Source organism: Colletotrichum paranaense, assembly GCF_030867605.1.
Source record: "Colletotrichum paranaense strain IMI 384185 chromosome Unknown Scaffold_8.1, whole genome shotgun sequence".
NCBI classification, from domain to species: Eukaryota; Fungi; Ascomycota; class Sordariomycetes; order Glomerellales; family Glomerellaceae; genus Colletotrichum; species Colletotrichum paranaense.
This window is the reverse complement of record NW_026848966.1, coordinates 1,208,403-1,236,027: the sequence shown is the minus strand read 5'-3', so window position 1 is coordinate 1,236,027 and position 27,625 is coordinate 1,208,403. Positions and strand designations below refer to the sequence as shown.

Genomic DNA, 27,625 nt, shown 5'->3' with positions numbered 1-27,625 from the left:
CGGGTATCATAGATGTGTTGTTACAAAGTTCAATGTTAATACATGGTTTTGTTGCGAACGCAAGGCTCTTGTGATGGCATCATGTTACGGATTTCGGGACATCCCCAAAACGATACTGAGCCCACGCGAAGCTGCCTTCCTTCATGGTCCACAGCTGCTTCCCGCGGTCGTCCCCCGCAGCCCCGGCGGCCACGTGAATGGGCATGAGATGATCCATGTACGGATGAGCCTGCTTGGCATCGGGCCGCCTGCAGACCTGAGCCATCTTGTCCTGCCTCTCGGCGACGTTGGAGACCTCGACAGCCTCTTTGAGAGCGTCATCGAAGCTGACGGCGTACGGCATCGGCCGCGGATCGTTGCTCATGTGGTAGAGATTGTGAACGGACATGCCCGCGCCAATGATAACGACGCCTTCGTCGCGTAGGGCGGAGAGGGTGGCGCCGAGGCGGTAGTGAGCATCCGGGTCCTCTGAGCGGAAGAGCGATGCTTGGACTAGCGGGACCTTGAGGGGGTTTGTGGAAGGGTTGAAGGCTACGTGGAAGCCTGCCCACACGCCGTGGTCTAGGCCGCGGTCTGTCGTGGGCACGCAGGAGATGTTGCTGCCGTAGGAGGCGGAGAGGAGGGAGCAGACGCGGGATGCGAGCTGCGGGGAGCCGGTGTTCGGGTAGGTTGCTGAGTAGTAGTGGAGGGGGAAGCCGGAGAAGTCGTAGATTAGCGGGGCGGGGCCGGGTGCGGCGTTGATTGAGATGGTGGTGGGGGAGGGGGATTGCCAGTGGGCTGAGAAGACTAGGATTGCGGTGGGGGCGAGGGAGGTTATTTCGGCGCCGATGTGTTGGAGGGTTGGGTAGACTGGGTGGGCTTTGTTGTACATTACGTCTGGCTTTGTGGTGTTAGTTTGGTGGTGAGGTTGTATGGTGAGGGTGAGGCATGTGGTGAGAGTGAGAGTGAGGCGAGGTGATGAGATGAGAGTGAGGGACGGGGAGGGTTTGCTTACGCCGCCGTGGGAGAAGAAGTAGACTGGCATCCGTGGTTTCTTCATCTTTGGTGAGTCTGTAATTTGAGAGGAAATTGAGGGTATGAGAGTTGTCGTCACTGATGTGAGGAAGGCGCGGAGAGTCGGTGAGAGCATGTAGGCCGTTAGAGCGACTGTGAGGGACAGGAGGAATAGGGGATTTAGACGAGGCATCTTGGAGTGCGGTTGGTGGCTTAGTAGTTGACTTGACACGCCCGCGATGTTGTGTGTTTGAGTGACCGTCCTGGAGCGGGACGGGAGTCAAGCATATATGAACCCCCGGACGTCGTTGGGCGCTACCCGACGGGCCGGATGAGGGATGCGGCGCGGGGGCGGTGGAGGGGCCGGATGGCGGGTGATTTTGTTTTCGTCGCGCGCGGCCGGGTCCACTGTTGTCTTAGCGGGCGGGCGGAGTGGGAGGGCCGTTCGAGGTGGGCGACGAAATAAGGTAGGATGCGTCAACGCAGGGCCATTAATAATCATCCTATTCTATACAAAGTACATGCTTCAAAGAACACGTAAAAGATAAGAGGTAAGAATAAGAACAACGAAAATAACAGAAATAGTAAGAGCGAGAAATCAATAAGAGCAACAAGACAGTAAGAGCTACCGGGACTGTAGCAGTAACGGGGTCACTAGGGGAAATAGGAACAATTTGAACAGTGCCCTAGGGATGCCAGGAATAGAGCTAGGGTATCGGGCAGCAAATGATTGTGTCACCCACTTGCGTACCAATATGCGCCGAGGTGGTCGTGAGATCGTGGCCGGAGGATTACCGGAATTACGGGTTAGGGGGTTTAAGAGAGGTATGTTTGGGCCATCTACTGATCTCATGGCCTGATGGAGTGCGAAGCTCGAGGTGTAGAGCAGTCTAAGCTCTAGGGTGAGCTTCGAGCCTCCCCCTGCTCGTCAGTGAGGTGATGGGTGCTGACTGCTATCATTCTATGACTTTGCACCACACCACTATAAGTAAAGAATGCGTTCCAATGGCGCAAAGAATACACAATGACAAAAATCTTCTCGTAGCCTATCAATCCATTCGTCTCACCAGCCAGGAGGTATTCATCAAGGCCAACGGTTCAGGTCAAACTGGGCTGGTTGGTGGAGTATCTACCTTACCTAAGTTCGAGCTCAAGAATCAATACACCCGCAGCCCTAAGTAGTACGCCACGACAGGCTACGAGTTCGAGCTCGATTCACAGCAAGTGCACCAGGAGATGTAGCCACACCGGCAGTGAACTCTGCGTTTCCTTCGCATATCTTACGAGTAAGCATCCGTTACCACGAATGGGACGTGTGCAAGCTGCATTGGAAAACGGTACCGAGCCCGGATCAGCGCCCCGCATACGCCATCGGAGAAAGGGTAAGAAAAACCCACATCTTAATCGGCCCGCCGCCCGAGCTTTCGCCGCGTCGTCTCTCAGCTCTGTCTGTCCTGTGCTGCCCTTGCTTGACACAATCCGCAAATGCTCGTCTCGCGAGTAACCGCAACAACCATCCTCCTCACCCTCCTCGCGCCCTTCACCGCCGCCACACCGCAACAGGCGCAACAACAACAAAAGCACCTCGAGCAGCAGGATCCGCTTTCTGAGGCAGAAGAGCTCCACCCCCTGCCACCTCATCACCCGTCTCTCGCAGGCATCGCAGAAGCGCAAGGTCCCGACTTGCTCTCACCCCCTACCACCTACGAAGCTATGTCGTCCTCCGTCGCCCGGACGGCCCCGCTCGTGTTCCCGGCCGCGGGAAAGCACACGGCTACCGTCATCTTCGCTCATGGCCTCGGCGATACGGGCCACGGCTGGGCGAGTGCCGTTGAGAATTGGCGGCGGAGGCAGAGGCTTGACGAGGTCAAGTTTGTGCTGCCTCATGCGCCTCAGATCCCCATTACCTGTGTAAGTTGACACCCTGTCTCAGTTTCTTCAAATGGTTCCCTATCAAAATTCGGAAGTCGTTGCCGATTACTAACATCATGCACAGAACTGGGGCATGCGCATGCCGGGTTGGTTCGACATTGTAAGTCGCGCTACAATCTTCGACCGCCACCGCCAACAACAGGCACAAGCACCATCATCATCATCCCCATCATCGCCCAAGCTAACCACCATCCCCCACTCACAGAAAGTCCTCGACGGCACAGTCGAGGCCCTCCGCGAATCCGAAGACGAGCGAGGGATCCTCGCCTCGTCAGAGTACTTCCAGCAGCTCGTCCAGGCCGAGGTGGACGCCGGCATCCCCGCCGAGCGCGTCGTCCTCGGCGGCTTCAGCCAGGGCGGCGCCATGGCTATTTTCTCGGGTCTGACGGGCAAGCACCGGATCGGCGGTATCGTGGGCTTATCGTGCTGGCTGCTGCTGAGTAACAAGTTTGCCGGCCTGGTCCCCGAGGAGAAGGCGAACCAGGAGACGCCCGTGTGGTTGGGCCACGGCGACGCGGATCCGCTTGTCAGGCCTGAGTTGGGGGCACTGAGTATGGATGCGTTGAAGGGGCTTGGGTATAAGGTGTCGAGGACGCTTTACCCGTGAGTATTCTCTGTCGCCCTCTCACTTCCTTCTTCATAGGGCCAGGTCACAATTAGGGCGGAATGCTGACATCAATCACAGGGGTATGGGCCACGCCGCTTGCCCTGAGGAGTTGGACGACGTTGAAGCTTTCTTGTTGGAGAGACTCCCGCCTACTCAGAAGTAGGGTGCTGTTGGCAGAGATCTTTTTAGGAATAGCTGGAAGATGTGTTTATGTATGTAGAAAGAGCACAAGGCAAAGGAAGGGTAGAGAGAGCTTAGGAGCCAGGGAAGATGGTCTTTTTCGACAGAGAGGATGTTCGATTGAACCAGTCTTGCTCAAGATAAACAACACGATACATCATTTCCAATACCAAAAGCCTACATTCACTAAGCCAATCGCTCGATGAGAATGTATGTATACATGGTCCTGTAAAGTGAGAGCGAACGAAATCGATGATGTAGAATAAGTTGCCTCATCTTCGATAGCCTATTTGAGAAGTAGTTTCGTTTCAAATTGCCTCGTGGACCCGTTGTGAGAGATGAGAGTGAGATCACACTCAAATGCGATCATGGACAATGTCTCTCATTAAGCAACTCAGTGAGAGGGTCGCCTTGCCTCACATTCCTAAGCACACAACATACACAGACATGCACATAATTAATAAGCTTACCTAACCATGTCGGACTAAGCTAATCAACTTGTGGCAAGCTCGTCAATCCGCCGTTTGGTTGCGCTAGCGTTGTCTCGTCCAAGGGCCGTCGTCTTATCTCACCTTCATTCTTCACTGCGGTGTGTGGTGCTGCAGCAACTGTTCTTTAGTCTTCCCTCCCGCCTGCCGCAAAGCAGGGCATCTTCCAGGGTCACCTGCGGGTCCCCTTTCCCCCCACCCCATCGTCCCCCGAATCACAAGGTCTCCCAGCGCCATGGGCCCCCATGGACATCCAAAAGACGCCAGCCCAGAATGCGCCAGATGCGCCAGATGCCCCAATCCTGAGCCAGCCGGAACCCTCCCAAGTCCCAACGGGTGGTGACCTTGTGCTGTCCGTCCTGGGAAGCTGCAGCTTGCATCTGCATCCAGCAGCAACCCGGGCAGCAGCGGCGGCGTTCGTCTTGCGTTTCTCCAAAAAAAAGATCTCCAACCACAACTTTCCCATTTCTTCCCTCTTTCTTTTCTTCATTATCTTCATCGTCCCGGTGGGAGCGCTTCTCATAGCAAGCTGTCAGATTTCTAATTCTTGATCTTCACCGGGCCCCTTGAGCATGTCACTGTCCGCACTGGCGTTGTGAAGACCACGATAAACAAAACAAAGCCCACAACTCCACGTCCTGTCGCACACATCCCGGCACATAGCAACCCCGAAGCCCCGAGATCTTCCTCCCCTCCCAAAGATACCATACTCCCCGCAGCTGTTGCTATCGCCAACAGAAACCAAGAAGAAACGTAACGAAACGGCACCCAAACGGCGAAAGGGAGGAAAGTCACCGCAAAACTTCCAGAAGCTCTAAGCCCGACGATGGCATCGCAAGGCGCACCAGGCGACTCCCGCCCCATAACCCCAACTCCCTCACAACTCCCGCCGGTCCCCGCGTCGCCAGTCTACTCCCTCGCCTCGACCGCGAACCCGCTCTCCTCCTACCATCTGCCCCTCCCGCCACCACCGCAACCCGTACACGCCGTCCTCACAAAGTCCGACTTAGAGTCTTCCCAGACCGCCTACACCGACCTCATCCAGTCCGCAAAGGCCTACCGCATTGCCCTCGCATCCCTCTCCACCGCAGCCTCCGCCTTCGGCTCCGCACTCGAATCCTGCGCAAGGCTCAAAGAAGCCCGCGCAGAGTCTCTATCGGGCGGCATAAACGGCCTCTCGGGAGGCGGAGGCGGTGGTGGCGGCGGAGGCCTGTTGTCGGCGAGTTTCACGGCCGGCGGACCCAAGGGATCCTGCACCGCCGACCTGCTTCTCTCCGCCTCGGGCGTCCACCATCTGGTCGCGAACCACCAGCAAATTCTCTCCGAGACCGTCTACCGCGACTTCGAGGTCCCTTTACTTCACGAGCTAGACCAATGGCGACAGCGCGTCGACGACGAGGAGGAGGCCTACGTGCGCGAGGTCAAGGCCCGCAACGCCGAGATCAGGAAGCTGGAAAAGGAAGGGCTGAAGCTGCATAAGCAGCGCAGGAGAGACGTGGGCAAGTTCAGGGCACACCTGGTGGACCTGACGACGAGGCTTGACGGGTTGACTTCCCTGCACGGGGAGCACGCGCGGACGCTGCTGCGGGAGAGCCAGGATACCAGCGGGCGGATCCTCGAGTCGTCGTGTAGTCTTGTGCGCGCCGAGGTCGATATCTTTGAGTCGCTTGCGCGCAAAGGGTGGAGCGGCGGCGGGCTGGACGAGTTGTTGGAAAAGGGCGCGGATCTGTTTGCCAGCGACGAGGTCGGTGACCACTCTGGGCTGGGCAGCGTTATTGGCGGTGGTGTAGGCGGTGGCGGCGGGTCGGCTGAGACGGCCAAGTTGTTTAGCATTCTCCCGCCCAAGAGTATCCTCGCGGACACGGCGTCGGATATGACGAGGCGAGGGGGCCACGCGCGGGGCGATAGTTTGCTCAGCGACCCGGACCGGTACCAGAGTCTCGCTGCCGCTGCGGGAGGGCCGTCGCCCGGCTTCGGCGGCGACGACAACGATACGGATAGCATCTTTTCCGAGACGAATTTCAACCGACCCAGGGGCGTGAGACCGTTCTCACCCCAGCCTATCCGGCGGCACGCTACCGATGTTACGTTTGACAGTCTGGGGGTCGGTCTGAGTGAGGAGTCGAGGGGACAAGAGGACAAGACCACTGAGAATGAGGTGGAACAGAGGCGGCATGATGTGCTCAAGGAGGAAGATGAGGACGAGACTCTCGGGGAGAGGCCGAATTGGGGCGACGAGCCGGTTGACTCCAAAAGTCATACTGAAAGCGGAGAAGAAGAAAAAGAACAAGAAGGAGAGTCTGCGGCGTTGCTTGGAGACACTGCCGTCGTGGAAGATACCACCGCGCAAGACGGGGCGGCAATCGCGAGCGGGTCGGAGGAGAGGGGGCGGCCTGGACGGCGGTGGAGTGTGAATGAAGACGACGCATAGACGTTTGTTTTTTCCGTTCGAGTTTCCGGTGGTTGCTCTGCTCGGGGGGTTTGACGGCGGCGAAAAAGACTCATGATTCATTCTTGTTATACCCAATTAGAGGCGGCGTTGTTCATTTTCTACATACACCTGACCTAAGGGATTCACTCCCCTGGCTATCCCCTTTGGTGCTTTGCATAGATACATAGTCTGTTATACATATTCTGGTTGGCAAAGTCTTCTTTCACACACTTCTAAACATGACGAGATTTGATCTGGGCATATAGTGATCCGCTGACTGAGCCTCTCAAATCTCTGTTTCGGTGCTTGGTCTCTGACCGAACCTGCTTCTGCTCGCCCAAATCTATGAACTATAAACAAAGTAGTTATGCGCGTGGTATTCGTATAGAACATGAAACTTTTTTTAAAACCCCGCCCGTTTACCAGCCCCTTTCCAAACCAAACGCCGTCCATCTCGCCCGTCAAGTTAAACACCCACAAGCCCCCCTTTATTGAGAGTTCTCGCTCGTCTCCAAATCCATGGTTCGAATCAACTCCTTTAGTCGTCCTTGTCGGCGCTCATAATCTCGCCGCCAAAGAGCCCAAACGTAGAGTCGAGCCAGCAAATGACCTTCCAGTACAAGCTGGCGCGGTTCCAGTCAAAGTCGCCGTTATCGGTGCGCGGCACCTCGTTGCCAATCATGGAGCCGCTGAACCATTTCAAAAAGGGCACCATGTTGACCAGCCTCTGGGTATAGCTCTGCTGCGGCAGCAGGGCCTGCTCGGCGGGGAGGAGCTTAGCCTTGCGCGCGGTGGGGATGCGCCGGCAGAAGAGGCTGTCTTCGGTGGTCGTCGTGGCGGTGGTCAGCGCCGACTGTTGCTGCGAAAAGGGGTCGGCGGTCACCGTCGCGGATGAGTTTGTCGCGTTGGAGATTGTGGCCGTCTCGATTGTGTTGGAGGAGGTGAGAGATGTGGGCGGAGAGAGGTCGCTCATGGAGCGGGCGTTGGGGAGGGCAAAGGGGTTGCCGCCAGTGGGCTTGTTGGATGATGCGGTGCGGTGCTTGCTGCGCGGCGTCCGGTGTGTGCCGAAACTGCCTGCGGGGACGGACTGTGAGCGGCCGAGATCGTCGGCGCTGGGGACGAGGGAGTCGACGTCTGGGATGGGCTCGTCGCGGGCAGGCTGGTGGCCGTGGTAGGGTTCCGCGTAGACGAGGTAGCCCAGCACGCGCTGGGGGCTGGCGTAGACGGCGGCATCGGCGGCGTCTGCGGACTCGAAGGTGACCTTGATCCAGTGTTGGCCGCCGTCGGCGCGGTTGACCTTTGCGCGCTCCTCGGGCGTGAGGCCTCTTCGCCGGGTGAAGGCAGGATCGCGGAGCTCTGACTTGTAACGGCGTTGCTCGAGGGGCGGTTCGCGGGGGTAGTCCTCGCAGATCAGGCCGGCGAGCTGCTCGTAGTGGGAGATTGCGGCGTACTGTTGCGACGCGGAGCGGTAGCCGCGGAGGACGACTTCGGTCGGGACGTGACGGGTTACGCGGGGCTCGGCGGCGGCGGCGGGCACGTCGTCGGCTGCAAGGAGGGGCGGCTGCGAGAGGCCGGAGGTCTTGCGCTGGGGTGCGGCGTTGGGACCGGAGGCGGAGGAAGGATTCGTCGCGCCGCTGCCCGATGTTGATGAGGGCGCCAGGTTGGAGTTGGAAGTTGTGGCTTGGGAGGAGATCCAGTCGCCAAATATCTTGTCGGCGGCTGCTACTGTTGGGTTTTCGCGACGGCCGGCGGGAGTTCCTGTTCTCGAGCGCGAGCGGCGTGTTGATTTTCCAAAAGATCCAGTCTCTGCTACGCCACGGCGGCGGGCGCCAGGAAGGCCTTCTTGTCTAAAGGGAGGAAAGTCTGTGTTAGCGGCATCTCATTGCGCGTGGCATTGAGCTTGCAGTCGAGCGCGGTTGGGTTTGAGACGTACTGTGGGAAAACCATGGCGTAGGGTCGTTTGATGCCGTCGTCTCCAACGTAAAGCTCCTCATCGGGAACATTGTGAAGAATAAGGGGCGCCATCGTGTCGTTGGTATTAGGAGGATGTTGCCTCGTCGAGTAATACGGTCCGGGGTAGGTGTCGTAGAAGCGGCGGTATGGGTAGCTTCGACGTGCTTCGAGGCAGGCAAACACGATCAATCGCACTCTAACTCGGACGCAGGGAGATAAAGAAGACTGGGAAAAGGAGTGTGCGGTGGCCGCCGAGGTGCTGTTGTGCCTTTGGCTCTGGGAGGACAAAGAAAGCGCCTTACTGTAGTCGACTTCACATGGCCCGTGGTGATGATTTTCTAATGCGAAAAGGCACCCAGGCCTGACCCAGCAACGACCCAGCGGAATATTAGCCTGCCGACTTCCGGGCGTACTGGAACCCAGGCGCTTCCTGTCGGGGTTTGCAGGGGTCCCAAGATCTGTGCACACCGTCCGGTGCTTATGTCATCTGTTGTCTGATCGTAACCTCAAGTCTCAACCACAAGAATCTATCATTCGCGATCCCGCAAAGTACTTTGCTCATAAAGCGACGTTTGACTATTTTTATTGGGCTAACTTATTGCCGACGGTTATCTATGTTTGTAAGTCCATTAATAACAACCAGAAGCGTATCGAAGTTTGGGTTTGATATGAAAACATTCTTAGTTGAGGCATCAACTTCCAAAACCAAGCTTCCTTCTATCGTGGTCCTCCTCTATCGCAATTTCAAACTCTCTGTTAATTGGAGCTTCCTCTTGTCAATTCAAGATACCCTGATCAGAAAGACTGACTTCTAGTACGAGTACCTCTGGCGATACCATCTCAAAAGTTCCAAGTGCACACATCTTTCCTCAATTTCTGATATTTCTCTTCCTCAAACCTTGGTTGAGTAGAAATACCACGCTACTAATACCTTAGTCTAAATCAGTTTGGGGTTATTTGTTCCCCGAGATGCCCAAAGCCGTAAACGCTAGCCAAGTCCAAATTGTGTTGCAAATTGTACTAGCTGTGACGTTGAGATAATGCCTGGGGATAATATCTTTGTAAGGTAGGTAGCTTCTAACGTAACAAAACGGATGACGACGGCAAGCGACGGACTACCAAGACTAGAATATGTATCAATCATGCCACCAAAACAATACAAGCTCAACAATCATCTCCATCGTTCTGACAAGGTCCTGGTAAGAATTGGGTATTATCAGTCAGCTACTCCCTTGACTTTCTGCCGAGCCTGTAAGGTAAAGCTTCCAGCATGATATCATGCTAAGGTACCTTCCATTGAGAATGGTGCTTGGTAGGTACCTTACATAGTGGTGTAAGTGCCTACCTTAAGAAGTAGCAGTTGTGAGCCATCAGAACAGTTCAAACTGCGCGTACCCGTACCTGTCTTCATCTGAGGTAGGTGCTCACGAGACAAGGCAGGTGCCCATTGGACAACGTGCCTTCTGCAACTTGGAAGACTCTCGACATGGCAGGAGCACTTGGGGAACCGCGAGGCAACAATGCTCGAATACGGAAGGCACCTTTCAGCCTGCCTCATCCGTCAACGCGCCACGACGCGACTGCTTATCCTCCCTCTATGTCGTCCCTTCTCCCTTCTTCCACACTCACCCCGTCACTTCCGCACCAACACCATAAAGACCACGCCCAACCTCCTACTTTCTGCCAAATCTAATTGTCTCGAAGCTTCAACTCCCGCCACGACGGCGTTGATCTCTTGTGTAGAAACTATCATGTTCTACAGCCACGAGAGTTGGTCATTCCAGTCGAACACCGAATCCCACCTGTCACTAACACCGAGCAGTCCTCACCAGCCACCAATTCGGTGTTGCGACCATCTGGTGAGCAAGATCCTGTCCGTATGAAATAATATTTCTACTTACCCCTTATCTCCAGGGTCATTGCGACTATTGGTCCTCGTGGCGCTGGCACTCACAAAAAGGTGTCCCGTCGGGCTATCGAAGATGTCGATATTCGGAAGGCTTGCGAGAAGATCATTCAACCGGGAGCTCCCATCTCACTCCGTCTACAAAGCAATCTCCTCTATGGGGTCTCCCGTGTTTACTCATCCCAGTGTAAATATATGCTCACCGATACAGAGAAGGTCCAAACGACGATGAGAACCTTTCTTAGACTCATTGCCAACAACAAGACTGATCCCAAGGCCGGAAGAGCAAGGTATGTCCACCGACAATCCTCTCGACACATTTGCTAATTTTGCCAGGCGCGAGCAAATTACCTTGAGCGACGACCCGGGCTTCGTTCCTTCGAGTGTTATGCCCTACTTCACCATTGACGACGACGGTAGTCCCTGCTTCGTTTCTGGCAGTCAGCCATCTTCAGGCTCCAGAAACAAGTCGCAGTCACAACTCAGTCCGTTCCCCGATCCCATCGACTTCCTTGACGACAGTGGCCACGGAAATTCCCCGTTCTATCTCGACTTTTTCCAGTCGCCAGATATCCCAGATTTCCGCTTGCCTTCTCCCTTCGTGCAAGGCTCTGCACAGAAGACGCTCCTTCCTCGATCTCGGGACGATATGGAACTCGACATGAATGCAGACCCTTTCGGTACTCTGGACGACTTCGACAACTTTGGTGGCGTGGAACTAGCAATTGACGAAAACGGGGCAGTCATCCTGGACGAAGACGAGCTTGAGTTATCTGAGCTTCCAGGGATCGACATGGACGAGGTCGACATTCTAATTCAGCATGATCAGGTCGCGGACGATCATCAAGTTGCTGGCGATGTCCTTGCTGTCGATGTCCTTGCTGTCGACGCGCAACATGCCGTGCCCTTGCTCGGAAGCGACCCTCTTCCGCCTTTGAGAGATGAGCCATTGGTCCCTGAGGCCTCCCGGAAGGTTCAGAGCGACCAAGCAGTTGCCCCTGTCAACAAGCGTCGCCGCATTCTAATGCTAGATAACGGCACACAGCTCTCCCGTTCAACTCTCAAATCCTGGCAGGAAGGCTACCTCGATAACACGGAAAGAGCGACCAAGAGGCGCAGGGGCAACGCAAACCAAGCCAAAGAGAACGCCTACTTCTTTCTTTTTGGAAAGGGCATTGGAGGCGTGGGTACCTATGGGGTTGACTTCCCCTTAGCTGAGCTGTTCGCGGGCAATGGCCTGCGTGACATCATTTACGGCCCGCCCACAGAAGAGGAACGCGAGGCTCAGACACCTTCCCCCAAAGGCCGTCGGAGACGAGCAGGCGAAGCATTTGGAGAGGACAGCAATGAAGATGCGGACCGAAACGTTCGACCCAGGCTCAATGAGACACCGCAGCAAGGCCGCCTTATGGACGATGACACTGGCTTCGACATGGCCTTCGGGGACGATTCGATGCCCGAGATGGGCATGGAGGCTGGCCAGCCCATGCGCGACAATCATTCATCGTCCTTGATGCCTTGGGCCCAAACCCCTTCGGTAGGCAGGGGCTCTTCCGTTGCCAGCCACAGCGCCCAGAGGCATGAAAACATTAGCCGCCAGAAGTCTGCCAGTATCCGCGGAAGCAGCATGCCACCTTTCGAGCCCCTACATGATGCGCAGCACACGGACGACTTCGACGCCTTTCCCTTCGACATGCCGGCGTCACAGGACTTGGCTCCTGAAGGTCTCGACCCAGCTGAGATCCTTATCACTGCCCAGCAGGAAGGTGAGAACGACTCTCAATGGATGCGATCGATGCTCGACACCGCAAGTGGAGAGTTCCTGCAATGGACAGAGGAAGAAGCCAAGAAGACGGGCCAAATCAAGGAGGGAGATGCGAAGAAATATCGTCGATGGGTTGATTTTGATAATCTCATCGAGCCCACGAAGCAGAACCACGTCGTCGCGGCCCAGGCGTTCTATCATGTTCTCGCTCTGGCGACCAAGGACGCCATTACAGTCGAGCAGCATGTTGCGGATCTGCAGCCCTTCGGGCCTATTCGAATTGGAGTTGACATGACGGCGCACATCAACAGCGAGGATTGACAACTGAATAACGTATTCAACGATCGATTCTACGACACGATATAACGACACGGGGTGCCTAATGCTGCAAATTGCCTGAAAGAATCGGGGAGAGTTTGTTTGCTTGAAAAGTTTCGTTCGGGGAGGGAGGTTCGTTTGACATTTTCTGCGTCTTTGATTGCCAGCTTTACATTGCGACACATTTGGTTTTCCGGATTAGGATGAAGGGGGTTCTTCTCGAAGTGAGAAGGCGAATCCAGTCATCTAAGGACTAAGGTATCGATCGGTCTGGTGGAGAATCTGGGAACTTGGAATTGCCATCTCGAGGAATTGGGATCACATACGGGCAGAAGACTTGCTAAACATCGAACACACATTAGCTACATTCACCAGAAGAAGTTCTTGATTTTGAAGATGTCATTGAGGTTCATTATTACGTGCACTCATTGGAAAAGCTAGACTATTCGTAGACATCCTCCTCATCGCCAACTCCTTCCCGATCCTCAAACTTCATGTAGACAATGTCGGGATTCTCGGCCGCCGGACCCATGACTTTCGTCCAGGCATGCTTGACCGGCTCCAGAGCCGTGTCGCTGAAGGCAAGATCGAGCGGCAGGCTAGGGAGGACGTCTGATGCATCTGCGGAATTTGACGCAGCCGCATGTGCCTGTTGGTACGCGACCTTGTAGATCGCCTGTGACTTGTGCTCGCCATCGCCGAGGGCAGAAAGCAACGAAGCCAAAGCCTTTTCCAAGGCTTCGGGTGAGGTTGGTGTCATTGGAGTGACAAAGTAGAGAACGCCTAAACAGTGACCTTGTTAGTCGTGTGACAAAACTATACGAGGTAGTTGCAGGTCAAAGTGTGAAGAAAATGTGTACAATCAGTTTCACAGAAGTTTACGTCAGAGCAAAAGCTCAGGCAATGTAGATAAGTTTTTTTCTGAAATCATCATGTGTACGATGGAGGGCTTAAAATAGGGAGAAATAGGGGGATGTTTGAACTTACTCTGTCCGGTTGGACACTCCCCAGTCTCGCTCGAATGAGCAAAGACGTAAATGGGGAATGCTGATGCAACATCGGCGATGGAGTTGGCCGGGAATGCAATGACTGCTACAGCTGGTGTAGGCGATCCTTCGCCAACAGCCTCGAACAAAGACGAGAGCGGCGAGTTGACGACTGCAGTCAACCTGCTCACACGCTGGCCGCCGGAGGCAATCCCCTCTGCGCCGCGAAAGAACGTCCGGGATTTCACCGTGACGTCGCTGGTTAAGTCGACCTCGAAGCGAGCGCAGTCTTCCTGGGCTTCGTCGAGCTGGCGCGTAGCTTTCGTGCCCGTGCCTAGCATGTAGACTGCGCCGCCGACGGCGCAAGCGCGGCAACCGACTTGCGCGATCTCAGAGAGACCGCCCCATTTGGGGTACACAGCAGCGAAGCCTGGCCCGAAGGCGCCCATGGAGGAGAGGTGCCTGTGGATAGCGGCCAAGCCGTCCTTGGTTGTGACCTTGCCGTCCAGACTCAAGGTAAGCGTGACGACGTAGGTCTGCAGAGCGGTGTCCAGCTTGAAGTCCGACGACAGGAACTCCGACAGAGGCTTGTCGGCATGTGGAGCCCATATGCCCTTGTTGTCTTCCGAGTTGTAGTCGAAGACGAACTTGAGGAACTTCATCAGCGACCGCTTCGCCCTTCCGGGGATAGCAGTTGTGGAGAAGACGGCTTCGCGGGTTGAGGGGATGGGCACAAGGCTCGGTTTTCCGGCTTCGATCCCGCTACCGGTAGCTGGTGGGGTGTAGATGAAGAAGGACCCAACGGCGAGAAACTCGATCTGTCGGAACGCGCGCGACGATACGAGTTGCTTCACCAGCTCTGAGCGGGTGTGTATGATCTGCGGCGCGAGAGCGAGAGAGTAGGCTCTCGGGAAAGAGAGTGAAGGTCCGGAACCCGTTGCTACCTCGGGCTTGCTCACCGTCACTGACGAGAAGACGCGCGGTGATCCGGCGACATCGTCGGCGGGAGCAGCGTTCGCAGTCGCCCACTCTTCAATCTCTTGCAAACTGAAGGCGGCTTCGGGGCCGCCATAGTACTCGTTGGGATCGAGGTGCAGAATTTGCTTTCCTGACCGCGAGAGGGCTCTTCAAGACCAGACGAGACTGCGTCAGTCAGATCGAGGCTTTTTCAAGAAACAACGATGCCGAAAGACGACGACGAGTTGGGCTGGGAAAAGAAAAAGAGAGGCCAGGAAGAGAGCTTACAAGGCTAGCAGCGACTGCTGCAGGCCAGTGCCGTGGAGTATAACATCCCACGTCTGCTCGGCCAGCGATTCCATGGTGTTGGAAAGTGTAAGGTCGAAAGAAGAGCGAGGAGGGAAAATTTGCGTAGAAGTCGAGAGCTGAGGTTGGAACCAGGAAGATTGACGATGGGGCTCCATGGTGGGGAACTCTGGAAAACGGAGGCTGAAGTGTGTGAAAGCCACAGCGGGCACTGTATTTCGGCACTGTAGCTGGCTCGCCTAAATTTTCATCGCGAGGAAAGCGCGACTTGCTCTGGTTTCTTCCTTCCTTCATCATCCGCTCGGTAACCAAGCCGCGAGTCAACATTCAGTAGATTCGCGGCTCATGAGGGCCTTTCATTAGGCTTCCTCGGCGCCGGGCGGTAGAAGGAATTTCCCTAGTATCTACTGCCTTGGAATAAAGTCTGAAAAGGTGGCTCGAATTGTGGAATACATATCTTCACCGCGGCACGCTCATTGTGCGTTCCGTGTTTCGCAGACTTTGGCTCGATCCTTGTGGGAGATGACGAAGCTCTGTTTTCTTTGCTAAGTTGATTATATGAACCGAAACAAGTAAACCAGACTACTGTCAATCCCTATTGATTGTTTCCTGTCTGCTAGTGAAAACATGTTTTGACCTATTCTGATGCCTCGTAACAATTCCTGGCGCACTCTGCGACACCTTATTCAGGTACCGACGACTCTGTAAAATCAAGCAGACCTATACCCCCAAATTGTAATGCCCTTGTGGTATCATAATCATGTCTCGTTATCGTGTTGTCGGTGAACCCTTTAGTTGTCGGAAGAGTCCTCGCTGGTGTCGACATCAGGGACCAAGGCGACATGCTTGGCCTTGACGCAACCCTTGCTGGCGCCACGCTGGCTGTTGCAGCAGTCGACGATGCACATGGCCTCCTTGTTGGAAGTGAACTTCTCGCCGGCCTTGTCAAGATCCGCGAACCAGACCTCGTGTTCATTCTCGCACTCGAGAAGCCACTTGCCTGTTGCGTCGAACGCAGTTCGTAAGCATACTTTCACTCCACATTGAACAGGGAACGTCTCGGATGGATCGCAACTTACCATAGTGAGACAGGCAAGACTCGTTGGTGTTCTCCTTCTCGACGAAGGGCAGCTCGCACAGCTCGCACATCTTGATGTTGCGCTTCACAGTCTTGGGGAGCGGCTGGGCCCAGCTCTTGTTGGACAAGGAGGCGCGGGTAGACAGGCGACGCTTGGCGGCGGCGGCGGCCTCCGACTGCTTCTTGTCGTCGAGGTAGTCGAGGACGCTCTTGACGTGGTAGTGGGTGTCGGTGAAGCTGCAGACAGCCTTGAGGATCTGGACGAGTTCCTCCTTCGAGGCCTCCTGGATTCGAGAATGAAGATTGGCCATTGCTGGATGATGATGCTTGGTGTGTCTGAAGCAAAATTTCCAGAAAGTGGTGATGATTATTTCCCCCCCTCAAGTGATGCTGATTTTTTAAGGTGATGTGAAGAGAGAGGCTTAGCAGCTTCAGAAGATCGTGTCAGAGAAAAGATAATGGAAGTTGAGGGGCTCAAGTAGGTATGCGCTTTCATCTTCACCCGGACCGCACCAAAGGCGGCTGGTGGGTGAAAGGCGGCTGGGTCATCAAAGCTCACGATAGGGGGGGATCGGTTGCAGTCTTTGGCCGGGTAGAGCACAACCTGAGGATACATAAGAGGAAACGGCTTCCTTTTCCCAAACGTCTTGGATTTTCATGTCTTCCTTTTGGTGGGTATCATTATCTTCATGCCATGGCCTTGTAAAACTGCTCCCATCTCCGTTCTGCAACACCTACAAACTCCCGTATGAGCTGCGGCTGCAGTACGGTTCCTCCATGCTTTGATATCGCCAATACCTTCGGCTCTCCCTCGCTTCGGTCCACCACTGCTGTTACCTCTTCATCACATAGACTCTCCTCCAACCTGTCCGGGTCGACCAGAGTCCAGAACTTGCCGGCAGCAGGCCGATCCGTCGTCTCTTTGCCTGTGAAGACGCCAGCTGTGCAGGCGATAGGGAAGCCGTGCAACGTCAGGGGCTTGGGGCTCTCTCGGGAGCAGACGACCATCTCGCGGTCTGCGTCCCATCGTGCGATGGGTATCGTTGTGTCGCGAAGGGCAGCCAGGATAGCAGCCCAGGCAATGTCGAAGGGGTTGCCATCGAACGAGATGAAGAAGATGTCGATGTACAAAACCCAGTATGCCATGACAACCCTTTCACCCTCAGATTTCTCTTCGTCCTCGTCCTCATCCATCTTGTCGTCTCCATCATCGCCCTCCATCTCGGCCTTCTCGGCAGGGCGGGTGTACCATATTCTCAGGTCCTCCGGGTCGACGAGGTTGGAGGAATGCAGCAGTGAATAAACTCTCGTGCTCAGGGTCTGTGCCAGTGTTGTGGGAGGTACGCCGGGGAGGAACTGCGGTGCGCAGCCTGTGGCGAGCTCGATGTTGGGCACGAGCAAGTCGTAGTCCTTCAGCTCCGAGCTGGGCATGCCGTTTTCATCGTCGAGATTCGCAGCGGTGCGGAAGTTGGGGATGTCGGAGGCGAGAAGTGTTTCGGCGCGAACACCGCAGATGACAGTTGTATCGCCCGTCCGCACAACGGCGCTTCCATTGGCATGGGTCAAGCTGGAAGTGTTGACATTGGGAATTCGGGCTTCGTTGGGTGCGCGGCCGTTGCTTCTGGCAGCGTTGGCGGGCGCGGGAGGCTGGAGGTTTGCGAGGAGGAAGGGGTGAGGGGAGAGCTTGGCGAATGTATCGCGAGGAAGGCCCTTAGAGGTAGCCATTGTCGTAATATCTTTCGGAACAACGGGAAAGCAGAGAATCCTCTCAATTGAAGAGCAAACGATCTGGAGGATGGCCTCGGACTTGTCTGAGGTGGGATGAAGTGAGAGCTGGAAATTTTGAGTGGAGTCGGAGGTCGGCGTCAGTGGCTCCGGTGGGGTTCGACTAAGGTACCTAGGCATGTACCTAGGTAGCGCTGCCAGCGTCCAGTTCCAGGCCCTGCCCGGGCTGCAGTGAACGGATGGTCCCTTCCTGCAGCTGCATCATCGCACATCCCTCACCCCACTATACTTTTCCTTGCAGTGTTGACGACTTCAGGACATGAAATCGATCGATTGATTGCGTTCAACCATCACAGCGGCATGTTCTGGATAATCATTTGTACAATGGTAATATGCTTCTATTATATACTGATTTTCATAGTCATACGCATCGTTGTCCTTGCCATGCGACTCCCAGGCAAGACCCTCCTCCGCCGACATGTCACCGATCACAGCAAAGCCAGAGCGCTTCCAGCCGTGACATTGACACCGAGACTCAGGTTGCCCAATATTGAGCTGCTCAGCCAGTTGCCAACATAACCGTTCACATCCTCGGGCTTCTCCCACATGACCCAATGCGTACCATTCACCTCGCCTCTTGACAAGCTGTCGAAGTACGTCTCCATACCGGTCGACAAGATGGGAGGCAGCGCCGAGTCGAGCGAACCGCCGATGTACAGCGCAGGCTGCGAGTACTTGGCCGTGTACGCCGTAGCGTTGCTAGGGATGAGCGCAAGCTCGTCCTGCCAGTTGAGCTCGCCGGTACGGTACCAGTTGAGCGTCCTGTTAAAGGGATCACTACCGGCGTAGTTCTCCACGTAGTAGTCGAGCTCCTCCTCGCTCAACAGCGGCGTGTCCGTCGTTACGCCGTCGAGAAGGTCAAAGTCGAACCCGGCGCCGCTGGAGTTGAAGGCTGATGCACCGCTGGGCAGCTTGACGCCGTAGATTGTGTTGAGGATCTGGCGGACGCGGGTGGCGTTTTGGACGTCGCCGAGGCCAATGTAGTTCTGGACGGCGTCGGTGCGGAACTGCAGCTGGTAGTGCAGCGTGGGTAGCGCGGTGGCCTGGTCGACGTAGGCCAGACGGGGCGGTGCAAAGGGGGTGCTGATGACGAAGAAGGCCGAGATCAGCTCCGGGTGCCAGAGGGCTGCGCGGTAGACGACCGCTCCGCCCCAGTCGTGGCCGCCCAGGATGATGCGCGAGAGGCCGAGGTGGCTGGCGAGAGCAGCAATGTCATCTGAGGCGCGCTTGAATGTGCTGGTTGGGTCGGTCAGTCTTCGCCAAGCTTTCCTCGTTGAGGTGAGGTACTGGGTGTAAGAGACTTACTAGTAGTTGACGTCGGCGGGAGCATCAGTGCCTCCGTAACCCATCATGTCAGGAGCAATGACCCGGAGGCCCTTGGACAGGAGGTAAGGAATCTGGTTGCGCCATCCCAGGGACATGTCGGGCCACCCGTGGATGAGGAAGATCGTCCCTACCACCTTGCCCGCAGGCTCGGCGTGGATGTAGTTGTACCCGACGCCATTGATAGTGGCAGTCTGGAACTCGAACCCAAACTTGGTGACAGCGCTCATCTTGACTCCAGAATCAGCAAAAAGAACGAATGTCGAAAACGAATGTGAATGCTCTCAGCGATGGCACTGAAGAGACGAAATGGAAACCAAAAAAACCAGCGAGGAGCCCCCGCCGACTATGTAGTTCTTCATTCTCTCGTCCCGAGCCTCGGCTTGCGGCAGTGTAACGGTCAATCCGCGGTGGAGACCCCATGTAAGTCTCCTCCGGGTCCTACCCAATTTGAACGGCGAACCCCCTTTTTTCCTCCTCTTTTGGCATCTTGGCGATTTTCGCAGTGGAGAGGGCGTAGGCAAACAATGCTATATATGGCGTGACATCCGGTGACCCCGGTGTGATATAATTTTTTGTTGGTATGACTGACTCTTACCCAATGGGCCAGAATACTGAGGATGGGGGAGGGCAGAGAAAAAATCAAGTTGTTGTGCGGAACCAGCGACGTCAGAGTTCGTAGCGACCGTGGATGTTTAGCCAAGCCTGATTTACAGCGTAAAGCGTCATTTTTCACAGGTTTTAGTTGGCTTGGGGATGCATTTTAAGCAATTTAAGGCGGGCTGGGATCCCTTGCGATCCCTGTGATGAGTAACTACTGATAGAATACGATTATCTAGTGCCAAATCGGTGCCAAAATTAGCATGGGTCTTGACTCGGTGGAACTTTGGGAAACTTCAAGGCCACCGCAACCAAGTTGAAGCTTAATAACTGACGTTGGTCTGTGATATGACCCAAAAGTCTATATCAGCCATGCGGGATGGCGAATCTGGGGATTAATTACTTGCAGCTTGTACGCAGCACTTTGCACTGATCGCTGTGGCTCGCGACAACGCAGGTTGCTTGCCCATCCTACAGCCGTAAACCTTGGAGCTAGACCTTCTTTATGAAAGCCCTCTCTTGGACGTCCGTTTTTGAGAGCCCATGTTAAAGAGCTAACTCGTCGACTCGTTACTCTGAACAACCAGTATCTTGTGTCAAAGTATATGCCGGGGTTGCGGCTAGCCACACCAATTTGGGCCCTCACATTACATGTAGTCATTTTACTTCATCACAGGAACCGTCCGTCCTGAGATACCCTTTCGTGCGTATACAAATAAGTATATGTGCAAGGAGATGACGCCTGGCAGTGAATGATCCCTATTTGCCTCCTGCTAGCACCGGCCTAGGGCCTCTAAGTGAAACAGCTTAGTCTTCGCCACGGCTGGGAAACGTCGATGCCATTTTGGCTTCTGGGAGCCAGCTAGCTCAATTCGGCACGTTGTGTGACTACAGGTGGCTTGGTTGCTTCAGCTTTTTCTGCCGGCAACAAGGTCTCATTTATACCATTGGATGCGCTGCGGCAATGGAGCCTTCAAGACAGCATAAATCGACTCTTAGGAGCTGGTAGTCTTGAGCAGTCTGATCTGAGACAGTTCGTTCAACAGATTTAACATTATTTATTAACTCGGTATTTTGATTCGTCTTTAGAATTACCATTTTTTACTAACCCCAGAGAAACAAATAAACGCTGACACGATTTTAGCTTAAGTATTTCAGAAGGCATCGCAAAAATAAAGAAGGAATAAACGACCCAGGGACACATCAAGCCACGCTTAGCCACTAACAACAATGGCACCGGAATCCAGACATCTGGCACCATCGTTCCGACTGCTGACTGGTGCATCCTTCAACCTCAGAGGGTTTGAAGAGCCATCGACAGCAATACGCCAAATCTGCCCACTGCCGTTTTCCACCGCAAAAAGGTAGCCATCTGTGGTTGCGTAGCTCGCACCCCAGAAAGGCACCGTAGTCCCAGTTGCTCCTGTGAGGTTGCCCAAGTTGCGAACCACTGTGAATGCGTGGGTAGTCCGGCTCCAACGCAATAAGTAAGCAACTTGATTGCTCACGCCGACGGACCATAGATCTCCGCCTCCGACGCCAGGAACGACAGTCCAGTCACCGATTGTGTAACCGCCGGTACCGGTGAGCTTGCCACTAGTGACGAGACCTCCGTAATTTGTGGTGCCAGGAGCGAAGTTGTACTGATAGAAGTCGGCACCACCAGTAGAGATCCAATACTGGCCGTTCTCGTCGATGTCACCCGAGTTGAACAGGCCGGTTGTGAGCTTGTTGACCGTAGCGACATACGTACCCGTGCCGTTGGCCAGGATGCGAATGATCTTGAAGTCGGTGGCAGCCTCGTTCTGGGAAATACCATAGAGGTAGTCCTCTCTTGCATTATAGCCCAAGGCGTTGATGTTGCGCGTTGAGTCTCCACCTATGTTGTCGGCGATTTGGGTTCGCTCTCCAGTAGCCAAGTTCAGTGAAAACAGGGTCAGGGACTGAATCAGGAAGCCCGTAGTAGGACATGAGAATGCGGGGCCTTGTGTGGCTGAGGCGACAACTCTGGAAGAGGTCGAGGAAGTGCTTGTGCTACTGCTGCTCGAGCTGGAAGAGCTGCTTGTTGAAGTGGTTGTGCGGGATGAAGATGAAGTCGAGCTTGAGCTTGAACTTGAGCTGAAAGTCGAGCTTGAAGACGATGTCGACGTTGTACTAGTCCGTGAGGAGGAGGATGAGCTCAGCACAGTGGACGATGAAGTCGAGCCAAGTGTGCTTGTCGTGGTTGCCGATGTGGATGTGCTGCTTGGGCTCGAGCTAGTTGACGCCAGCGTGTTTGCCTGGACACTGACGCTGCTGGACGTAGGTGAAGTCGTCGAAGAAGACGACGATCTTGTCAAGGTCGAGAACGTGGAGGCGCTCGACGAACTTAGCAATGTGTTGAGCGCAGCGCTGGCGGAGGAGCTTGAAGAGGAGCTCGAGAAAGAGCTTATAGACGATGTAGAAGATGACGAGGTTACGGCTGTGCTCGAGGAAGAGCTACCAGAGCTCGAAGAGAGTGAAGACGACGTTGATATCCTCGTGGTTGATGTTGATGAACTTGTAGTTGACGCCAAGCTCGCGGCGTTGACAGCGACACTCGAGGATGAGGTGCTTGAAGGGATGCTGCTCGAGCTATTACTACTACTCGTGGAAGAACTGCTACTCGTCACGCTATTGCTGCTGCTGCCTGTACTACTTGTTGTGGGAACCAGAGCCGCGGGATTGATTGTGACACTTGTAGATGAATACGCAGAGGTACGGGATATACTGCTGGTAGTGAAAATACTGGCAGTAGAGCTGGTGGCAGAATTGCTAGTAGTGGCACTGCTAGATGTGGAAAGCAGGCTTGCTTGGTTCGCCGTGGGTGAAGCGGTAGAGCTACTCGGAGAACCACTCGAAGAGCTGCTTGAAGTGCTACTCAGAGATGCCGTGCTAAATATCGAGCTTCTGGTCGTCGAGGTGCTTGTCGAGGTGCTCGTTATGGAGCTTACTGTAGATAACAGGGTGGCTGCGTTGACCGTCACACTCGAAGAAGTGGGAGACGAGCTGAGAGCAGAGCCACTAGATGATGGGGTGGTAGTAGTGCCACTGCTAGTGGATACCGAGATCGAAGAGCTGGCAGAGGTGGGAGATGTTGAGCTGGTGGATGAGCTACTGCTTGTAGACGCACTGCTAGTAGTGGACACCAATGAGGCCGCTTCAACTGTCGGGCTTGAAGAAGACGAAGTGCCTGTTGATAAGCTGCTCGAGAACCTGCTCGTATCCGTAGAAGTGATGTTGCTGTTAGGAGCTGAGCTTAAGAAGCTTGCTGTGGCACTTGACGACGAGCTGATGACGGAAACACTGCTCGTCAGAGTCCCAATAGTGGAGGTGGATATCAAAGTAGCCGCGTTAAATGTCGGACTCGATAAAGTAGACGAGGACAAGGTAGTTCCTACAGAAGAGCTACTCGTTGCACTTGGTGAGGAGCTTGTTATTGCCCTGGAAGATGAAGATGAGACTGTTGAAAGACTGCTCGTAGAAGCGCTGCTGGTCGTTGATAGGAACGTGGCTGCATTGACTGTTGGGCTGGATGAAGAAGACAAAGAAGGAGAAGAAGACGTGCCAGGGAGACTACTAGTCGTAATTGTAGTACTGCTAGTAGGGTTAAATGTAGATGAGCTTGCTGACGAGCTGGAAGAGGGTGAAGAGCTGACTGCGGAGCTGCTCGAAGGTGCCGCTGTTGAACTGGTGCTCGGTGACAGTAACGTAGCTGGACTGACTGTTGCGCTGATGGAAGAAGTAGTACTGGGGACCGTACTACTGAAAGTGGAGCCCACATTGGACGTTGAACTCGAGGACAATGACGGGCTGTTAGCCGAGGTGCTTGAAGGTGACCCTGCTGCGCTGCTTGTCGCCGGGAGTAGTGTGGCGGCGTTGGCGGTTGGACTATCAGATGCAAAGCTGCTGAGCGAGCTACTACTCGACGCAGTACCGCTGGAAGTGAAGCTTGAGCTGACTGCAGAGCTAGAAGATGGAGAAAAACTGCTACTGTAACTGCTCGAAGAGGGCCCTGTTGTACTACCGCTTGTGGGAAGTAGCGTGGCGGCGTTCGTCGTTTGGCTGGCTGACGATGATGTGCTTGAGGTGATTGACGAGGAGCTACTGGGCGGCGTTGAAATACTGCTGGACGTAGATGCAGATGAAGCAGGACTAGAAGAGATGCCTACTGATGACGAAGTGCTTTGAGAGCTGCTCGTCGAAGCGCTAGAAACCGTAGGTACCAATGTGGCAGGGTTGACAGACACGCTGAAAGAAGTAGAGCCAGTAGATGATGGGATGGGTGACGATAAGTCAGTTGACGAGAAGCTGCCGAAAAGGCCGCTTGAAGACAACGTCGGTTGGGAAACAGGGCTACTGATCGACGATGTGGAAGAAGCCAATATCGAGCTAGAGGAACTTGAGCTCAGGCCCGCTGAGGTGCTGCTTGATGTCGAAAGCAACGTAGCAGCATTCGAGGTCGGGGCTGTGGAGGAAGAATCGCTTAACAAGAGGCCGGATGCAATCTGCATCGATGATATGTTCGCGGTCGCCGATAAGCCCTGACTTGTGCTGAAGAGACTTGAGGGAGAAGTCGACGACGAAGTCACATCTAAAGTGCTTGAGCTTAAAGTTGACGTTGAAGAACCACTTGAGGTAGTCGGTAGCAGGCTAGCCTGGTCAGCCGTAATGCTTGAAGACGTGGGCGTCGGCGAGAGAGTCGTTATAGTTGATGAGCTTGAAGTTTGACTCGCGCTGGAAGAATCCGAAGAAGCGAATGCGGTCGAGCTGTTAGTTGATCCTGAAGTCGATGCCGAAGAAGCACTAGTGGTGGCCGACAGTAAGGTGGCCTGATTGACTGTGGTACTTGACGACGCGGAGCTGCCCGTAGAAGTCGAGGATGTGCTTGCGACGCTCGCGGTCGCGAAAGTGTTGGAAGAATCGACGGAGCTTGAACTAGACAATTCAGTTGTGCTTGTTGTTGATGACGACGATGGAGTCAATGATGTCGACAACAAAGACGCGGGATCGACACTCAGGCCCGACGTGGATGAAATAACAGTAGAAGAGGCACTTGGAAGGTCACTCGAACTGCTCTGGAAGAGTTGGCTGGAGCCACTACTTGAGGTCGACGAAGATATTACTGTCGATTCAGACGAGGACAGTAACATTGAGCCTGATGAGAGGGGCTCTGAGCTAGATGAGGCCCTCGTTGAGGACACATTTGTGGTCGGGAGTAAGGTATCATCTTCCGCTGTGTTGGCTGTACTTGACGATATGATACTGGAGATGCTGGAAGATGGTCCTGAGGGGCTACTTGAGCTGATACTTGAAGGTGTGCTTGAAACTGATATGGAAGACACACTATTAGTCGACTCAGAAGTGCTAGCAGAAGTCGACGATGGCTGAGAAGTGGAGGACGACGGGGGTAAGTCTAAACTAGAAGGCGAGCTTGTCGAAGCGGCACTCGTGCTTGACAGCAAGGTATTCGGCTCGACAGTATCAGTCGTACTTGTAGAAGTGGTGCTGGTGCCAGTAAACGAAGTACTTAGGGATGGCTCGAAGGTCGAAGAGCTTGAGAATATTGAGCTCGACAACCCCGGCGAGAGGTCAGTAGATGTTGACGTGGAAGTCAAGGGTGCCGCATTTGGAGTTGTCTCAACGTAGACTGTTCCTGGCTGTTCATCTTGCGGTTGCACGATGCTGACAATAGTTGCACCGCCGCTCAGAGTATTGGTCCCACTGTATGGGCGAGTTACAGTAACAAATTGTGCTCGTCTTCCGACGACTATAGTGCCAGCTTGAGTACCGCTCGGTCCGATTGAAGCAATGATAGTTGAGTCTGGCGAGTCTGAAGCTGTGAGGAATATGGTCGTGTAAACATATGTTACAGATGGAGTAGTAGCAGGCTCAGAGGCGAAGCTGGATGAAAGCACAGAGGAAGCTAATGACGATGAGGAGAAGGTCGAAGTGCTCATCGACGAAGACTCTGATGTAGGCAGCGACGTATCTTGACCGGCTGTTGAACTCAAAGACGTAGATGAAGTAATTGAAATAGACGTTGAGTCAGATGAGCTTGAAGAAGTCGCATCCGGCGCGATCGAAGACGAAGACGGGGAGTTTGGATCTATGGACGTGCTGATCGATGATGGCTCCGAAGTAGGCAGTAGCGTTGCTTGATCGACCGTTGGGCTTGAAGATGCTGAAGAGGTAGACGAGCTGACTGACAAATCAGATGAGGTCGAAGGAACGACTTCTGGCGCAGTCGGAGAGGTCGACGACGACGACAAAGATATTGACGAAGAGGTGCTTGTAGTGCTCGCTGACGATGACTGTGACAGAGAAGTTGGGGATTCTGCAGTGGTTGTCGCACTGGATGACGTAGTGGTGAAAGAAGCAGAATATGGGAGTAAATTGAAGCTTGAAAATGTGATTGTGATCCCGGTGGTTGAGCTGACGGAGGATGTCCATAAGCTCGAGGAAGATGATTCCGAACTTGAAACCAAACTCGCTGGATCAACTGATGGGGGGCTCGAAGATAGAGACAGCCCGGTCGAGGTTGATGATGAGGAAAGTGATAAGCTAGACAAGGCCTCGACTGAGCTTTCGAAACTGGGTTCGGGTGAAGAGCTTCGATCCGAAATTGACGAGGAAAGGGAAGACGTCAAACCAGTAGTCGGTGATTCGGTGGACGTCGTGACAAGACTAGCGGGTCCAATCGTTGGAGATAAGTATGGAGACGTAAACGTGGTAACGGACGAGGATGTAGATGTTACGGATGCGGCTTCATCTGAGCTTGATTGGGTAGTTGGAGAAGTTAATATGACAGTAGAAGTGCTGGTTGATGAGGATACGGAAGATTCGTTGGAACTAGCGATAGAGCTCGATGGCGATAGGGAACCACTCTCTGAAGAGCTTGAAGTTGTCGAACTTAAAAGTAGAGTTGCGGGATCGACCGTGAAAGAAAAAGACTCAGAGCTACTCGTGGATATGCTAGCAGAGGAAAGTGTTGGTGTGGTTGCAATTTCTTCAGAGCCTGCTTGCGAGCTCACTGAAGTTGATTCAGTGACCGAAATACTAATTGTAACTGAAGAAGGAGATTCCGTGGAGCTAATAGTAGACGTAGCCGTAGAACTTGAAGACGACAGCAAGACACTCTCAGAGGTGCTTAATGCACTTTCAGTCAAAGTGCTCTGCGAAGTTGGCAGTAGGCTATCCGGGTTGATTGTAAGGCTGGACGAAGCGGCTATAGTGCTGGAAACATCTGAAGAGGAGGAGGCAACATTTGATGTTGAGCTGACGGAAGTCGCAGTAATGGTACTGGATTTGGTGGGAGAACCAGAAGAAGTGTCCAAAATGTCCAAAGCTGTAGATGAATTTACTTTCGCAGACGACTGTGGAATTAACGAGGACGATTCAAGTATATCCGTGGAACTCGAGCCTTGCTCTGTAGATGGGCTTGATGATGTAGACAGCAGACTGTTCGGATCAACCGTCACACTCAAAGACGAAAAGTCAGTCAAAGAGCTCTCAGACGTAGTGGCTGTGATTTCCAGCGTTAGACTGATTGAAGTTGACTGCGGCAAGGTCGATGTTGGGGTTGGTGTCAATGAATCTGCTCCGTTGGCGGTCGAGGAACTGATATCCTCACTTGTTGGGAGGGTAGTTGAGGAAGCTAGCGTATCAAGATTGACGGTAACACTTGAATTCGAAGTGATGAAATCAGAGCTCTCACTACTCAGGGTACTTGAAGAGTCCGCAGCTGACGAGGACGCGGTGCTGGTGATGGACGATAACGGATCAGACGTAGCAGTTGAGCTTGATGCAGATGAAACCCCTGATGAGCTGGTCAATTCCAATGTTGAGGAACTTGTCTCTGTGGCCGTAATTGCAGATACGATAGACGTAGACAGTAAGGTGTTGATCTCTGCTGTATTCTGAGTGCTTAAGGATGAGGATAAATCTTGAGAAGAAATCGATATAAATGATGGGCTCGGGCCTGAAGCTGAGATGCTCG

General features: G+C 54.1%; 13 protein-coding genes across 13 annotated transcripts; 6 read left to right on the top strand and 7 right to left on the bottom strand.

Annotated features, from left to right (window-relative positions):
• Window positions 1–79: 79 nt before the first annotated feature.
• CPAR01_10252 (uncharacterized protein) lies at window positions 80–1,186 on the bottom strand (the record flags this gene model as incomplete). The annotated part of the gene is made up of 1 exon (XM_060494513.1): window positions 80–1,186. The coding sequence occupies one exon, from the start codon at window positions 1,184–1,186 to the stop codon at window positions 80–82; it is 1,107 nt and encodes a 368-aa protein (XP_060346695.1).
• A 1,292-nt stretch (window positions 1,187–2,478) lies between these two features.
• On the top strand, window positions 2,479–3,695 carry CPAR01_10251 (phospholipase/Carboxylesterase; the record flags this gene model as incomplete). Its single annotated transcript, XM_060494512.1, has 3 exons — window positions 2,479–2,904; window positions 2,990–3,528; window positions 3,611–3,695. 3 exons carry the CDS (start codon window positions 2,479–2,481, stop codon window positions 3,693–3,695), a joined length of 1,050 nt encoding a protein of 349 aa, XP_060346694.1.
• A 636-nt stretch (window positions 3,696–4,331) lies between these two features.
• Window positions 4,332–4,957, top strand: CPAR01_10250 (uncharacterized protein; the record flags this gene model as incomplete). The annotated part of the gene is made up of 2 exons (XM_060494511.1): window positions 4,332–4,706; window positions 4,823–4,957. Coding segments are annotated over 2 exons (510 nt in total), but the record flags the coding sequence as incomplete, so codon positions are not given.
• Window positions 4,958–5,026: 69 nt separating this feature from the next.
• Window positions 5,027–6,631, top strand: CPAR01_10249 (uncharacterized protein; the record flags this gene model as incomplete). The annotated part of the gene is made up of 1 exon (XM_060494510.1): window positions 5,027–6,631. The coding sequence occupies one exon, from the start codon at window positions 5,027–5,029 to the stop codon at window positions 6,629–6,631; it is 1,605 nt and encodes a 534-aa protein (XP_060346692.1).
• A 538-nt stretch (window positions 6,632–7,169) lies between these two features.
• On the bottom strand, window positions 7,170–8,656 carry CPAR01_10248 (uncharacterized protein; the record flags this gene model as incomplete). Its single annotated transcript, XM_060494509.1, has 2 exons — window positions 7,170–8,478; window positions 8,565–8,656. The coding sequence occupies 2 exons, from the start codon at window positions 8,654–8,656 to the stop codon at window positions 7,170–7,172; spliced, it is 1,401 nt and encodes a 466-aa protein (XP_060346691.1).
• Window positions 8,657–10,335: 1,679 nt separating this feature from the next.
• CPAR01_10247 (uncharacterized protein) lies at window positions 10,336–12,576 on the top strand (the record flags this gene model as incomplete). Its single annotated transcript, XM_060494508.1, has 4 exons — window positions 10,336–10,354; window positions 10,407–10,443; window positions 10,499–10,780; window positions 10,827–12,576. 4 exons carry the CDS (start codon window positions 10,336–10,338, stop codon window positions 12,574–12,576), a joined length of 2,088 nt encoding a protein of 695 aa, XP_060346690.1.
• A 439-nt stretch (window positions 12,577–13,015) lies between these two features.
• Window positions 13,016–14,878, bottom strand: CPAR01_10246 (rab protein geranylgeranyltransferase component A; the record flags this gene model as incomplete). Its single annotated transcript, XM_060494507.1, has 3 exons — window positions 13,016–13,356; window positions 13,561–14,684; window positions 14,805–14,878. 3 exons carry the CDS (start codon window positions 14,876–14,878, stop codon window positions 13,016–13,018), a joined length of 1,539 nt encoding a protein of 512 aa, XP_060346689.1.
• A 735-nt stretch (window positions 14,879–15,613) lies between these two features.
• On the bottom strand, window positions 15,614–16,211 carry CPAR01_10245 (uncharacterized protein; the record flags this gene model as incomplete). The annotated part of the gene is made up of 2 exons (XM_060494506.1): window positions 15,614–15,822; window positions 15,902–16,211. 2 exons carry the CDS (start codon window positions 16,209–16,211, stop codon window positions 15,614–15,616), a joined length of 519 nt encoding a protein of 172 aa, XP_060346688.1.
• A 376-nt stretch (window positions 16,212–16,587) lies between these two features.
• On the bottom strand, window positions 16,588–17,625 carry CPAR01_10244 (exosome complex exonuclease RRP43; the record flags this gene model as incomplete). Its single annotated transcript, XM_060494505.1, has 1 exon — window positions 16,588–17,625. One exon carries the CDS (start codon window positions 17,623–17,625, stop codon window positions 16,588–16,590), a length of 1,038 nt encoding a protein of 345 aa, XP_060346687.1.
• A 488-nt stretch (window positions 17,626–18,113) lies between these two features.
• On the bottom strand, window positions 18,114–19,238 carry CPAR01_10243 (uncharacterized protein; the record flags this gene model as incomplete). The annotated part of the gene is made up of 2 exons (XM_060494504.1): window positions 18,114–18,921; window positions 18,991–19,238. The coding sequence occupies 2 exons, from the start codon at window positions 19,236–19,238 to the stop codon at window positions 18,114–18,116; spliced, it is 1,056 nt and encodes a 351-aa protein (XP_060346686.1).
• Window positions 19,239–20,822: 1,584 nt separating this feature from the next.
• CPAR01_10242 (proline rich protein 5MeD) lies at window positions 20,823–21,448 on the bottom strand (the record flags this gene model as incomplete). Its single annotated transcript, XM_060494503.1, has 2 exons — window positions 20,823–21,389; window positions 21,425–21,448. 2 exons carry the CDS (start codon window positions 21,446–21,448, stop codon window positions 20,823–20,825), a joined length of 591 nt encoding a protein of 196 aa, XP_060346685.1.
• Window positions 21,449–21,465: 17 nt separating this feature from the next.
• CPAR01_10241 (uncharacterized protein) lies at window positions 21,466–23,817 on the top strand (the record flags this gene model as incomplete). The annotated part of the gene is made up of 3 exons (XM_060494502.1): window positions 21,466–21,507; window positions 21,565–23,621; window positions 23,670–23,817. The coding sequence occupies 3 exons, from the start codon at window positions 21,466–21,468 to the stop codon at window positions 23,815–23,817; spliced, it is 2,247 nt and encodes a 748-aa protein (XP_060346684.1).
• Window positions 23,818–23,907: 90 nt separating this feature from the next.
• On the top strand, window positions 23,908–27,549 carry CPAR01_10240 (uncharacterized protein; the record flags this gene model as incomplete). The annotated part of the gene is made up of 8 exons (XM_060494501.1): window positions 23,908–24,149; window positions 24,189–24,264; window positions 24,490–24,943; window positions 25,052–25,263; window positions 25,322–25,352; window positions 25,502–25,602; window positions 25,675–25,774; window positions 25,844–27,549. The coding sequence occupies 8 exons, from the start codon at window positions 23,908–23,910 to the stop codon at window positions 27,547–27,549; spliced, it is 2,922 nt and encodes a 973-aa protein (XP_060346683.1).
• Between the last annotated feature and the right edge of the window lie 76 nt (window positions 27,550–27,625).